The sequence below is a fragment of the Pristiophorus japonicus genome, chromosome 7 (assembly GCF_044704955.1).
Source record: "Pristiophorus japonicus isolate sPriJap1 chromosome 7, sPriJap1.hap1, whole genome shotgun sequence".
Lineage (NCBI taxonomy): Eukaryota > Metazoa > Chordata > Chondrichthyes > Pristiophoridae > Pristiophorus > Pristiophorus japonicus.
In genome coordinates, this window is record NC_091983.1 from 115,636,964 (window position 1) to 115,652,467 (window position 15,504).

At 42.6% G+C, this 15,504-nt stretch overlaps 1 protein-coding gene across 3 annotated transcripts in view; it reads left to right on the forward strand.

The window, feature by feature from the left end:
* Positions 1–15,504, forward strand: part of ptprk (protein tyrosine phosphatase receptor type K) — a 779,294-nt gene that overhangs the window by 235,455 nt on the left and 528,335 nt on the right. For all 3 annotated transcript variants that reach the window (XM_070885263.1, XM_070885265.1, XM_070885264.1), the window contains exon 3: positions 14,003–14,274. In XM_070885263.1, the coding sequence (XP_070741364.1) occupies positions 14,003–14,274 (272 nt within the window). The remainder of the gene's footprint in view (positions 1–14,002; positions 14,275–15,504) is intronic.

Sequence of the window (15,504 nt, forward strand, 5' to 3'; positions counted from 1 at the left end):
TGTGTTACAAATCCTGTGGGTTGCTCATGATAATACACTGGCAGGCCGGTGCAGGATCCTTTCGGCCCAGGATAGATATAGACTGGTGCAGGGTCCTTTTGGCTCGGGATAGGTGTGGGCCAGTGTGGGGTCCTTTTGGCTCGGGATAGGTGTGGGCCGGTGTGGGGTCCTTTTGGCTCGGGATAGGTGTGGGGTCCTTTTGGCTCGGCAGTGGCTTCAGTTTCCAGCCCAGCCTCAGCACTTCTGAGCGTCCCTTGTTACCCGAGCAACATCAGGTTTTGGCGCAGGCCTTAAGCTCCACCCACAAGGCTTAAGGCCAATCTGCGCCGCTCCAAATTCCAAAGTTAATTCTGGTGAAACTTGGAAACATAAAAGCCTTTGACTCTTCAACTGCGCCAAAAATCACCCATGTGGAAAATTGAACCCTATGATTTGTATTGGACTCCTTTTTAATGAATATGGATTTAAACTGTACAGTCATCTTCCTTAGTGACTTTAATCATGATTGGCACAGTGCTTAATTCTCAACAGTTCAAATTTTATGTTGTGAATGATAAGTTTATGCAATGTGACTACCTCGACTAATATTACCGAACTCTCAAACTGCAGATTGAATATTTGCTTTTCATTACCTTGTGGAATTGGTGTTTTTTTTGTTCTATCATAAAAATGATTAAATGTACCTGCAAAAACATAATAAATTAGAACATGTACAGCATTCTTAGAAATTTCTGTACCAAATTGGATATTCACAATTTTATTGTTGAATCTGCAGGGAAGTGTAAATCTATGTGACAATCGCCGCACACTTAAATGTATGTGAAAGCGTGCTCCAATATGCTGGATTATTAAATTTGTTAGCATGTTTGTGTTTTAACGAAGCACAAAAACAAAATTTATTTAGGGGGAAAACCAGAATTTTATGCTTCTAATGCAGTTTATCGATTTCAAATATACATAGGAAAATAAGTTTATCGAGCTGGAAACCAAAGAAGATTTTAGATTTTTTTTGACATGTTCGGCTTGGAGTAGCTCCAAATTTATCTTCATCAAAAATAATATCCATAATCCATATTATTAGCTGACATTTTTTTCTGCTGAATTTAAATTTAAATAACAAATCTTAATTCTGCTGCACTGCTCATTTTAAGAACGTAAGAACATAAGAAATAGGAGCAGGAGTAGGCCATACGGCCCCTTGAGCCTGCTCCGCCATTGAATATGATCATGGACTCTGATCCACTTCCCTGCCCGCTCCCTGCTCTCTAAACCAAAACAAATAATTATTTACATCGCTATAAGTTGTGTCTGCTCGTAGAGGTTTAGGTTCGAGGTTCATAAAATAACCTGAAACCAACCTAAAATTATGAGAGGCCTAGATAGAGTGGATAGGAAGGACCTATTTCCCTTGGCAGAGGGGTTAACAACCAGGGGGCATAGATTTAAAGTAATTGGTCGGAGGTTTAGAAGGGATTTGAGGGGAAATGTTTTCACCGAGAGGGTGGTGGGGGTCTGGAACTCACTGCCTGAAAGGGTGGTAGAGACACAAGCCCTCATCACATTTAAAAAGTACTTGGATATGTACTTGAAGTGCAGTAACCTACAAGGCTACGGACCTAGAGCTGGAAAGTGGGATTCGACTGGATAGCACTTTGTCGGCTGGCGTGGACATACAGAAACATAGAAAATAGGTGCAGGAGTAGGCCATTCGGCCCTTCGAGCCTGCACCACCGTTCAATATGATCATGGCTGATACCCCATTCCTGCTTTCTCTCCATACCCCTTGATCCATTTAGCCGTAAGGGCCACATCTAACTCACTTTTTTGAATATATCTAGCGAACTGGCCTCAACAACTTTCTGTGGTAGACAATTCTCTGAGTGAAGAAGTTTCTCCTCATCTCGGTCCTAAATGGCTTACCCTTTATCCTTAGACTGTGACCCCTGGTTCTGGACTTCCCCAACATCGGGAACATTCTTCCTGCATCTAACCTGTCCAATCCTGTCAGAATTTTATGTTTCTATGAGATCCCCTCTCATTCTTCTTAATTCCAGTGAATATAAGCTTAGTCGATCCAGTTTTTCTTCATATGTCAGTCCTGCCATTCCAGGAATCAGTCTGGTGAACCTTCGCTGCACTCCCTCAATAGGAAGAATGTCCTTCCACAGATTAGGAGACCAAAACTGTACACAATATTCAAGGTGTGACCTCACCAAGGCCCTGTACAACTGCAGCAAGACCCCTCTGCTCCGATACTCAAATCCTCTCGCTATGAAAGCCAACATGCCATTTGCCTTCTCCACCGCCTGCTGTACCCGCACGATGGACCAAAATGGCCTCCTACCGTGCTGTAAATTTCTATGATTGTATCAAATTGCATTAAATTCATGCATCCCCCTGTATTAATTTGCCATTTATATATAGGTCTGTGCCAAAAGATTGCTAATATTTCTCCTCTTTAAGGCAGCAATTAGAAAATGATTTGAATATTAGAGTTTTCAAGGATGCATTTTGCCTCCACTCAGTGCATCTGGCTAGTGACATAGCTGAGATCAGAAATTATCTGGGTGAAGAATCCCATCCAAATAGATAATTGTGAATTGAATATGAATTTTGTTGTTGAAAAAATATATAACTTGAAAATAACTAAAGGTTGTCAGAACACATGTCAGTTTCCTATGCACAGTACTATTCATACTTAGACATCAGATTAAATATATATATATATATATATCCTTAACTAGCATTTATATTCCTACTTAAACTGTTACAGTTCTGGGTAATTTAGAGGGATGTCATCACAGGTAGTGAAGAAGGCAAATGGTATGTTAGCCTTCATAGCTAGGGGTTTGAGTATAGGAGCAGAGGGGTCTTACTGCAGTTGTACAGGGCCTTGGTGAGGCCTCACCTGGAATATTGTGTTCAGTTTTGGTCTCTTAATCTGAGGAAGGGCATTCTTGCTATTGAGGGAGTGCAGCGAAGGTTCACCAGACTGATTCCCGGGAATGCTGGACTGACATATGAGGAGAGACTGGATCAACTGGGCCTTAATACACTGGAGTTTAGATGGATGAGAGGGGATCTCATTGAAACTTACAAGATTCTGAATGGACTGGACAGGTTAGATGCGGGAAGAATGTTCCCGATGATGGGGAAGTCCAGAACCAAGGGACACAGTCTTAGGATAAGGGGTATGCCATTTAGGACTGAGATGAGGAGAAACTTCTTCACTCAGAGTTGTTAACGTGTGGAATTCCCTATCTCAGAGAGTTGTTGATGCCAGTTCATTGGATATATTCAATAGGGAGTTAGATATGGCCCTTGCGGTTAAAGGGATCAAGAGGTAAGGAGAGAAAACAGGAAAGGGGTAGTGAGGGAATGATCAGTCATGATATTGAATGGTGGTGCAGGCTCGAAGGGCCGAATGGCCTACTCCTGCACCTATTTTCGATGTTTCTATATTGAAAATAAAATCTGATGTACAAATTCTACTTAACATGCATCTCTTTCTGTTGAGTATAGCGAGTATGCTAGCACAATTTCAAATCTTTGTTCCTGAAGCGTAGCCATAAGACTGGGGATTGTCTTTGAATTTACAATATTTTCTTAGGATTTTAGTTTTTAAGCTGCATGTGCTTAAGAAAAGGAATATTTTGTCCATTTTTGACAGACTTATTGCAAGGAATCCCCTTCTCAGTTATGCTCTAGCGGCATTATGTGCTACCAATCAAAAGATCATAGAATCATCATAGAATGGTTACAGCACAGAATAAGGCCATTCAGCCCGTCGAGCCTGTGCCGGCTCTCTGCAACAGCACTTTAGCTCGTCCCAATCCTTCGCCCTTTCCCTGTAGCCCTGCATTTTTTTTTTCCTTCAGGTACTTATCCAACTCCCTTTTGAAAGCCGTGATTGAGTCTGCCTCCACCACCCTTTCAGACCCTTCCAGATCCTAACCACTCGCTGCATGAAAAGGTTTTTCCTCATGTCGCCTATGGTTCTTTTGCCAATCACCTTAAATCTGTGTCCTCTGGTTCTGGACCCTTCTTGAACAGTTTCTCTCTATCTACTCTGTCCAGACCCCTCATGATGCTGAATGGATGATCAGTAGTGCATTGGTGACTGGGAAGGGGGGGGTCGGGGATAGTTACGCGGTTGTATTCAGTCATAAGATGGTGTGAGACAGACGTGCATCAGTAGCAAACCAAAAAATCCACATGCAATGTCTGAAACAAAAGTTATACATTGTGTTAGTGTACAAGTTAGATTCATATAGAGGAGGAAAATAGATAATTGATCAAATGTACATCTATAATTAACCCTGCTGTCCATTTTTGGTGTCATTATATGTTTTTATATAGCCTAGTTTTCATTTGACGAAAGAAAGGAAAAAAGGTACATGTCCAGGTGGACTTGACTAGCTTTCGATGCTGGAAACCTAAAATAAAGACAGATAATAATGGAAATGCATAGCATCAGAAGAAAGATTCATGTTTTGGATGAATCTTGGAGTTCAGCTGCTGATATTTCCAGCAATTACAGTTTTTTATTAATTGTTTTTATTTGGTGTGCCGCAATATTTAATTCTTGAAGCTTTTGTATTTTATATAATCATTAGTGTGGTATGCAGCCATGCACAAATATCTATTCAAGCAAACAACACACTCATTATATGAATCTTTTCTGAACTGATGACAGTGGTTGATTGGCCTGATAGCCACTGCTGCTAGTTACCAGTACTGTAAGTACAACTGCTTCATAAATTACATCACTTATGTACCTTGAACAGTTTTGTTTCCAAACTAGTTTATTAAAGCTATTTTATGCTTTCATTATTGAATACTAATTAAGGGAATCTAATATCTAATTTTAACTTGGCACAGAACATAAAATCAATCTGGTAGTGGAAAGTGGTATATTTGCATCTCCAAGTACAGCACACACTTGTGGCTGTTGCTATTATAGAGGTTGGAAATGTTGAACAGATGTGTTGGCACAATGACAGATTGCTGCAAATGCTATCTGGGGTCTTGACTGATGCTGAAGCTTTAGGGCTAACAGATTATACAAATGAAGAAAGTAAATGCTAATTTGTTCAATACTTGTGAATACATTAAGATCCAACTGGGGTAATACTGGAAGCTTATTTTAAAAAATTATGCTGACTTATTTATTATACAAAATCTGATCCTGAAGTCTTGGTTCCAGTTCTATTGTACAATTATCAAATTGTCATGTTTGAATTGGTTGGTACTATTCTGACCTTGCTTGTTTCCACTGGTAAACATTGCAGGTTAATTTAAAATATATCATACACAGTGCAGCAAGCTATAAGTGTTTCACTGATGGAATATATGCAGTATACAAAATAATGACATTTTATAATGGCAAAACCTTGTGTTAATGTTTTATAATGGTAAAATCCAGTTTGTCTGTCAAGCTGTTATCAAAGTCCTCCAACCATTAAGTACTGGAATTCGCTATGGTCTGCTGAACATTTTGTTTTCTCCTGTAATAATTGCAGGTGATTTGCTCAGTATTTTGACGTTTTTCATGCCGCCCAAAAAAGCTTAGCTATTGTGGCAGTCCCCGCCCCCTCCCCCCACCCTCACCCCCACCCCCACCCCCCTTCCAAGACAATTTTACAGCTGCTCAATTTTGGGCCTTGGACCATGGCTCATTCACAGTGTGATCTAGTCCAGTGGTTCTTCACTGGTGGTCCATAGAGACATTCCAGTGGGCCTGCGACCGGAGGCAATTTCAAGCCTGCTCCTCTTTATAAAGCCGACATTGATTCAGTTCTTGGAAATTATTCTCAAACGATTGGACCCGCCTCCTCAGAGGCCCACAGCTTTCACTCACTTTGCAGCGAGCGGTCCCTGCCGGTCGAGCCAATTTGTCTCCCTGGCACTGCAACCTTGTGCCATCCTCCTGACATTTGATCAGAGCGCCTGCGGGGCCCTTCAAACATGTGCCTGAATGTGCATGTACAATCCCACAGTGCAGCTGTTACAGAAAATGCCATTGGGATGGTATAAGAACATAAGGACATAAGAATTAGGAACAGCAGTAGGCCATCTAGCCCCTCGAGCCTGCTCCGCCATTCAATAAGATCATGGCTGATCTGGTCGTGGACTCAGCTCCACTTACCCGCCCTCTCCCCGTAACCCTTAATTCCCTTATTGCTTAAAAATCTATCTATCTTTGACTTGAAAACATTCAATGAGCTAGCCTCAACTGCTTCCTTGGGCAGAGAATTCCACAGATTCACAACCCTCTGGGAGAAGAAATTTTTTCTCAACTCGGTTTTAAATTGGCTCCTCCGTATTTTGAGGCTGTGCCCCCTAGTTCTAGTCTCCCCCACCAATGGAAACAACCTCTCTGCCTCTATCTTGTCTATCCCTTTCATGATTTTAAATGTTTCTATAAGATCACCCCTCATCCTTCTGAACTCCAAGGAGTAAAGACCCAGTCTACTCAATCTATCATCATAAGGTAACACCCTCATTTCTCGAATCAGCCGAGTGAATCGTCTCTGTACCCCTTCCAAAGCTAGTATATCCTTCCTTAAGTGAGGTGACCAAAACTGCACGCAGTACTCCAAGTGCAGCCTTACCAATACCTTATACAGTTGCAGCAGCAGGTACTCTTTTGTACTCCATCCCTTTCGCAATGAAGGCCAACATTCCATTTGCCTTCCTGATTACCTGCTGCACCTGCAAACTAACCTTTTGGGATTCATGCACAAGGACCCCCAGGTCCCTCTGCACCACAGCATGTTGTAATTTCTCCTCATTCAAATAATATTCCCTTTTACTGTTTTTTTTCCCAAGGTGGATGACCTCACACTTTCCGACATTGTATTCCATCTGCCAAACTTTAGCCCATTCGCTTAACCTATCCAAATCTCCTTGTAGCCTCTCTGAGTCCTCTACACAACTCGCTTCCCCACTAATCTTTGTGTCATCTGCAAATTTTGTTGCACTACACTCTGTCCCCTCCTCTAGGTCATCTATGTATACTGTAAACAGTTGTGGTCCCAGCACTGATCCCTGTGGCACACCACTAACCACTGACTTCCAACCGAAAAATAACCCATTTATCCCGACTCTCTGCTTTCTGTTCGCCAGCCAATTCTCTATCCATGCTAATACATTTCCTCTGACTCCGCGTACCTTTATCTTCTGCAGTAACCTTTTGTGGCACCTTATCGAATGCCTTTTGGAAATCTAAATACACCACATCCATCGGTACACCTCTATCCACCATGCTCGTTATATCCTCAAAGAATTCCAGTAAATTAGTTAAACATGATTTCCCTTTCATGAATCCATGCTGCGTCTGCTTGATTGCACTATTCCTATCCAGATGTCCCGCTATTTCTTCCTTAATGATAGTTTCAAGCATTTTCCCCACTACAGATGTTAAACTAACCGGCCTATAGTTACCTGCCTTTTGCCTGCCCCCTTTTTTAAACAGAGGCGTTACATTAGCTGCTCTCCAATCCGCTGATACCTCCCCAGAGTCCAGAGAATTTTGGTAGATTATAACAAATGCATCTGCTATAACTTCCGCCATCTCTTTTAATACCCTGGGATGCATTTCATCAGGACCAGGGGACTTGTCTACCTTCAATCCCATTAGTCTGTCCAGCGCTACCTCCCTAGTGATAGTGATCATCTCAAGGTCCTCCCTGACCAGCAATTTTTGGCATGGTTTTTGTGTCTTCCACTCTGAAGACGGAAGCAAAATAATTGTTTAAGGTCTCAGCCATTTCCACATTTCCCATTATTAAATCCCCCTATTCATCGTCTAAGGGACCAACATTTACTTTAGTCACTCTTTTCCGTTTTATATATCTGTAAAAGCTTTTACTATCTGTTTTTATGTTTTGCGCAAGTTTACCTTCGTAATCTATCTTCCCTTTCTTTATTGCTTTTTTAGTCATTCTTTGCTGTTGCTTAAAATCTTCCCAATCCTCTAGTTTCCCACTAACCTTGGCCACCTTATATGCATTGGTCTTTGATTTGATACTTTCCTTTATTTCCTTGGTTATCCACGGCTGGTTATCTCTTCTCTTGCCGCCCTTTTTCACTGGAATATATTTTTGTTGCGCATTATGAAAGAGCTCCTTAAAAGTCCTCCACTGTTCCTCAATTGTGCCACCATTTAGTCCTTGTTTCCAGTCTACTTTAGCCAACTCTGCCCTCATCCCACTGTAGTCCCCTTTGTTTAAGCATAGTACGTTCGTTTCTGACAACCTCCTCATCCTCAATCTGTATTACAAATTCAACCATATTGTGATCACTCATTCCGAGAGGATCTTTTACGAGGAGATCGTTTATTTTTCCTGTCTCATTACACAGGACCAGATCCAAAATGGCTTGCTCCCTTGTAGGCTCTATTACATACTGTTCTAAGAAACAATCCCGTATGCATTCTATAAATTCCTCCTCCAGACTACCCCCTGCGATTTGATTTGACCAATCGATATGTAGGTTAAAATCCCCCATAACTATTGCCGTTCCTTTTTCACATGCCTCCATTATTCCCTTGATTATTGGCCGCCCCACCATGAAGTTATTATTTGGGGGCCTATAAACTACGCCGAGCAGTGACTTTTTCCCCTTGCTATCTCTAATCTCCACCCACAATGATTCAACATTTTGTTCATTGGAGCCAATATCATCCCTCACAACTGCCCTGATATTCCTTATTAACAGAGCTACCCCACCTCCCTTCCCTTCCTGCCTATCTTTCCGAATCGTCAGATACCCCTGTACGTTTAATTCCCAGTCCTGGCCACCTTGCAACCATGTCTCTGTAATGGCCACCAAATCATACCCATTTGTAATGATTTGTGCCGTCAACTCATTTACTTTATTTCTAATGCTGCATGCATTTAGGTAGAGTGTTTTCATCCTAGTTTTTAAACCATGATTTTTAGTTTTTACCCCTCCTGCAGCCCTTTTATATTGCCTTTGGTTTCTCTGCCCTCCACTTTTACTCATCTCTTTTCTGTCTTTTGTTTTTGTCTCCTTTTTGTTTCCCTCTGTCTCCCTGTATTGGTTCCCATCCCCCTGCCATATTAGTTTAACTCCTCACCAACAGCACTAGCAAACACTCCCCCCAGGACATTGGTTCCGTTCCTGCCCAAGTGCAGACCGTCCGGTTTGTACTGGTCCCACCTCCCCCAGAACCTGTTCCAATGCCCCATGAATTTGAATCCCTCCCTGCTGCACCACTGCTCAAGCCACGTATTCATCTGTGCTATCCTGCGATTCCTACTCTGACTAGCACGTGGCACTGGTAGCAATCCCGAGATTACTACTTTTGAGGTCCTACTTTTTAATTTAACTCCTAGCTCCTTAAATTCGTCTCGTAGGACCTTATCCCTTTTTTTTACCTATGTTGTTGGTACCAATGTGCACCACGACAACTGGCTGTTCTCCCTCCCTTTTCAGAATGTCCTGCACTCACTCGGAGACATCCTTGACCCTTGCACCAGGGAGGCAACATACCATCCTGGACTCTCAATTGCGGCCGCAGGAACGCCTATCTATTCCCCTTATGATTGAATCCCCTATCACTATCGCTCTCCCACTCTTTTTTATGCCATCCTGTACAACAGAGCCAGCCACGGTGCCATGAACTTGGCTGCTGTTGCTCTCCCCTAATGAGTCATCTCCCTCAACAGCACTCAAATAAGTGTATCTGTTTTGCAGGGGGATGACCAGATGGGACCCCTGCACTACCTTCTTTGTACTACTCTTCCTGCTGGTCTTCCATTCCCTAGCTGGCTGTGGATCCTTCTCATGCAGTAAGACCAACTCACTACACGTGCCACTTATGTCATTCTCAGCATCGTGGATGCTCCAGAGTGAATCCACCCTCAGCTCCAATTCCGCAACGCGGTCCATCAGGAGATGGAGGCGGATACACTTCTTACACATGTAGTTGTCAGGGACACCGGAAGCATCCCTGAGTTCCCACATGGCACAGGAGGAGCATATCACGTGACCGATCTCTCCTGCCATGCCTTAACCCTTGGATACCCTTAAATTGGTAATAACAATGCTACAGTTTACTTACTGATATAAAAAGAAAAAGAAAAGCTACTCACCAATCACCAGCCAATCACTTACCCCATTGGCTGTGACGTCACCTTTTGATTCCTTTCTACTTCTTTTTTGCTTTCTCTCCCGCTGTAGCTGCACCGGTATGCCTTTATAGGCTGCTCCGACGCTACTCCCACCTCTCGCCAACTGCCGCTGGCTCTCGAGCTCCCGCTGGGCCTTTTATAGGCCGCTCCGACGCTGCTCCCACCTCTCTCCAACTGCCGCTGACTCTCGAGCTCCCGCTGGGCCTTTTATAGGCTGCTCCGACGCTGCTCCCCCCTCTCGCCAACTGTATGGTGGTGAGTCACACTTCCAGCATACCTGCCTGTGCATGGGTGCTCGTGCCCTCACTTCCCTTAGCCAGAGTGCTAACGGCTTTGAAAATTGTCCAGTACTAAGTGGCTAATAGTGGCCATCTGTTGCTGCAGAGTACCCTGAATTGGTGTGAGAACCAGGCACACCCATCTCACTGATAACTAAGTAAATACCTGTTTCTTAAAAGCATTGTTAAAGTACTTTTTACATGCAGGACTTTCCTATTTGTGAGTATTATATCGTATTATAATTTACATAGGACATCCGTGATTAATAATCCTTTGTCCTTTAACCAAAAATATTTGACAACCAATGTTCTAGCTGCAAGCCTACCTGCCCACCACAATTGATCCTCCTGGCCCCTCCCCCCCCCCGCCTCCTGGCCCCTCCCCCCCCCCCGCCTCCTGGCCCCTTCGCCCCCCCTGCCTCCTGGCCCCTTCGCCCCCCTTCCTGGCAAACATCATTACCTACTGATCGAAACGTGCGCTGTGGACTTGCTACTCCGTATAACTTGGTTGTACAGCAGAAGTGGCCTGAAAAGATGAGCGTTAAAATTGTTCTTGTGGGCCTGGGAGTGCTCCTTCAGACTCCACCAGAATAATGCTGACCGCAGATGCCCTGTGCGAAACTCCCCCTTTCCTCCCCCGACCTACCTTCCTGCCAAGCTGGGTCAGTCTCTAGGATATCTGATATTGCACAGGCATGGAGCAGTGGAGCGCCTCTTTGGTGCCTGCAGTATGGAATGAGGGCTCGCTCTTAAAATAAACGGTGCTTCCCGCCACCAGTTTCAGGCAGCCGGGCCGTTTGCTCTACAGATCAACTGTGTATTTAACCACTCGGATAGTGGCATTTTTTTTCTCTTTCCTAACAATCTTCCTATACATCCACCGTTAAATTGTGAAATTCTTTGAATAGTCAACCTACTTCATAGATGTGTGGGGGATTTGGGCGACAGTATTTTAGATTTGCTTTTTATCTCTGATTCCAGGCCAGTTTGATGGGTCGAAAATTTCTTCTGTTTGACTGTAAGGAACTCTGTTCATATTGGACATAGGCTCATAATACATAATTGCACCTTATTTGCTACTAAATCTGTACTCTGTCAGAAAAGCCACACGATGGCGAATGTGAGTAAGCCCTTCTGAGGTTGGGACTAAGACATCATTATTGGAGCATTTAACTGGGCGACAGCTGGCTCAAGAATGCTTGATTCTTTCACTAGATGGACAATTTTAACCCTGCCTGCCTGGCAAAATATCCAGCCGGCGGGTGGGCAGTTAAAATGTCTCGGTGACTTACCCCAACTGAACTTGGCACCACCCCGCGGGTTGCAAGTTTAATCTAGCCTTTTGAGCAGGTGAGAAAAGCAGTTTGGTCCTTCTTTAAATATGTAGATAATGTCATTGGGCTCTGAATGCAATTTTAACCCGAGACATGTGTGGGGAAGCTGTGTAGCTTCCCCTCCAGGCCAACCTGGCATAAGAGGCCCAAAAAGGTACGTTAATTTTGAGTTTGTTTGCTTTGGAAAAGAGGCGGTTGAACGGAGATTATTGAGGTGTATAAAATTATGAGGGGCCTAGATAGAGTGGATAGGAAGGGCTCTTTCCTTTAGCAGAGAGGTAATCAAATAGGGGGCATAGATTTAAAGTAATTGGTAGGAGGTTTAGAGGGGATTTGAGGGGAATTTTTTTCAACCAGAGGGTGGTGGGAGTCTGGAACTCACTGCCTGAAAGGTTGGTAGAGGTAGCAATGCCCTTAGCATTTTAAAAAGTACTTGGATGTGCACCTTGAATTGCCGTAACCTACAAGGCTGCGGACCAAGAACTGGAAAGTGGGATTAGGCTGGATAGCGGTTGGTTGGCCGGCACAGACACAATGGACCAAAATGGCTTCCTGCCGTGCTGTAAATTTCTATGGGCTAGAATTTCAAAACAACCCTCCAGCGCCCGATTGCCACCCAAAAGACCGCTAAGATTCCCAAGATTATCGTCGGCAAAAAAATCCACTCAGCGAAAAAAATGGGCGTTACACCCTGATTCTCGGCGAAAAAATGGAATCTTGAGCCGATTGGGCGGTTCTTAAAGAAAATGGATGATAATGAATAAATTTACAGTGAGACTGCGGGTTGGGCCTTCGAGGAGAAAACACTTTTTTTTCCCAAAGACATAAAATAAAAAAATCATAACATTCTCAGGACCCTTTTCACTTAAATCACCACAAGAGAATTTTAAAATAATTTGTTTAAAAAAAACAATTACTTGCCTTTTTCTTGCAGGGCTACTAACCTACCGCCCAGCTCCACTGATTCTCGTAGGCTGTTAAAAAAAATATTTACCTATGGGTCGCCACTGAGCCAAAAATTGCGCCATGGCGATCTGTGGACGGATGGTGCACGCCGGAGGTCCGCTCCCCAGTTCTCGTCGAAAATGGCCAATACCGTGGAGAAACCGGGCGGTGAACCACTGGAAATTCTATTTATTTATTTATTTATTTATTTTTGGTTGCCTTGTGGACTAGGAGAAGCAGGAGTGCTTCTCCAAGCCCCACAAGGAAATCTTGACCAACTCCCTGCACAAGGCTCCTTCCCCTCCCTCGACATCGATGCTCTTCTGAACCCCCACCCCCAACCACTTAACTGAGGGCTGATGATTGTCCTCCTGTTTTCTCGCCAGTGGCCTACTGACTTCTGAAGCCCTGCTCCCACCGGCTAGTTCATACTTCCCGCAGGTTCAGGTATGCAGTTGAGGCCTAGAAGTTAAAATATCATCAGCTTGACACTGTGGGGTGCTGGTCACTTGCCATCTGCCTTGGCCCCCAATCACATGACTCCTGCTGTGAATTAAAATTGACCATTAGATGTCTGAAATGGTAATTTTGAAAAATCATAGTGCTGTTTATTTATTAAAAGTATTTTCTAGTCACAAATGTAGATTGTCATTGTTTTGTTCAATAAATATGTCAGCTTGCATTGACTGCATGGGACATCTGATTAAAAAAAGAAGTTAACCAGCACTTCCCAGTTACTCTTTAAAAACTCAACAATCTGAATGATTTCAGGGCGTTCTTTCATTTTGAGATTCTGATCATTTCAGTTTGCAACAGCACGGTTTCACTGCTGTTGAAACTTCTGGTCACATGTTTGCTAATTGCCTCTGGGTATCAATTACTCTCTCTAGACAAGCACAAACATTTGTTTTTATTCTGTTATCACCTTGGTTGCACTGTACATTATTTTGGGAGAACTGTGTAGGAATAGTTTTTAAACATAACCAGCTGTTTTATGCTTGGAGTATATATCTGAAGAAAAGTAATTTTTAGCTTTATATTCAAAGTGCTGTTGCAGTCTTGAAAGAATGAACACTTATTTATTTTTAAATCTTGGCTGAAATATTGTTTAAAAAAAACAGATGAATTCATCTGTGACATTCGTTGCATTTTATAAAATGAAAAATAAGCTTAATCTAACCACCTTGTATGCATATAGCCAGCCCTGTATATGCAATGTTTTATAAATTTCTTGATCTATGACTTGTATAATTGTGTAATAGATGCGTTTTTGTTTTTCCAACAGGCTCCTTCTTAATGGTTGATTCTTCCCAGTACATGTCAGGAGACAAAGCACGACTCTTGCTTCCACTAATGAAAGAAAACGACACTCACTGCATAGATTTCAGTTACTGGCTGTACAGTAAAGATTATTTGAACCCAGGAGCACTCAACATTTTCGTCCGCGTGAACAAGGGAGCCCTTGCAAATCCTATTTGGAATGTGACTGGATCTCAGGGAGAAGTATGGCACCGGGCTGAGCTAGCAGTTAGCACCTTCTGGCCGAATGAGTATCAGGTAATGATGGTCCCCATTACTCGAGAGCCAAGAGCTTTGAAGTATAAACATTGGAAAGAAAAATGGGCAACACACGTACACCATGAATAGTATTGAATAGCTAATGATGATGAAGTTGATCACTTAGCTGTCTCGATGGTGCTCAAACTGTCCAATGGCACCAATCAACAAAGCCAATAGAATGTTACATAACGAAAACATTAGAAAACACATCATGGTCAAACTATACAGTGCTTTAGTCAAATAATTCCTTGAGTACTATGTCCAGTCTGGTCACAGAGACAGAAGGAAGATGTTCATGTTTTAGGCTTTCTAGAGGGAAGAGTTATGAGGCTGATCCCCAGTCTTGGAGGTCTCGGTTATAAGGAAAAATCTAGAGAAAATTAAGCTCTTCAGCCTGAATGGACAGATCTGATTGTGATCTTGCAGGTATACAAGATTGTAAATGGTATGGAAAATGTAAATCTGGAAAATGATAATTAAACTGAATAGAACAGGAGGTCGCAGGTAAAAATAGCAAAACACACATTTAGGATTTGTATCAGGAAGCATTCTTCACACAGTGATCAACATGTGGAAGGAGCTCCTGGATAGAGTAGTAGAAGTGAAAATCTTAGAATCATTTAAGAGTGAATTGAATACTATTCTCGATTTCCCATTAATCACATCACATTACATGATTTTGTTCTTGGAGATGGAGATTTGTTGGACCTGCATTTTCAGATTAAAATTAACTTATAGAACACAACAATCTGCAAATCAAAACAAGTAGGGTCTTGGTCATAATAGATCGTGCTAATGCATAGTTTATTGCTATTCATTCAGATAATTATGTCTTCAAATTGCAAATTTTTTATTAAGGAAGAGATAACCAACCTGTAGCAGATGGGCAAGTTCAATACTGAGTTCTGGGATACTTTTCCACAGGAAACTCAATGAATATTGTATAAAACAACTGAAAATAACTGGTGCAAAAAGTGTGTCCTTTCCCAAAGGCAAGTCCCATTTTTTGTACTAAGGACAGCTGTGCAATATACACTTCAGGGTCTTGAGTAGTACATGCTGATCCACCCACTTAATACCAATGAATTTCTCAAGGGCAGTTCTGGAAACAGCTTGTCTTAACCACTCAATTTTTGAATATAAAAGACAACTTTCCTTGAGCAGAGATGCAATCTACAAGCTTTTTTTTTAAACCTAAAAGAAAAAAGTAGAATTGTGGTTGGGAGG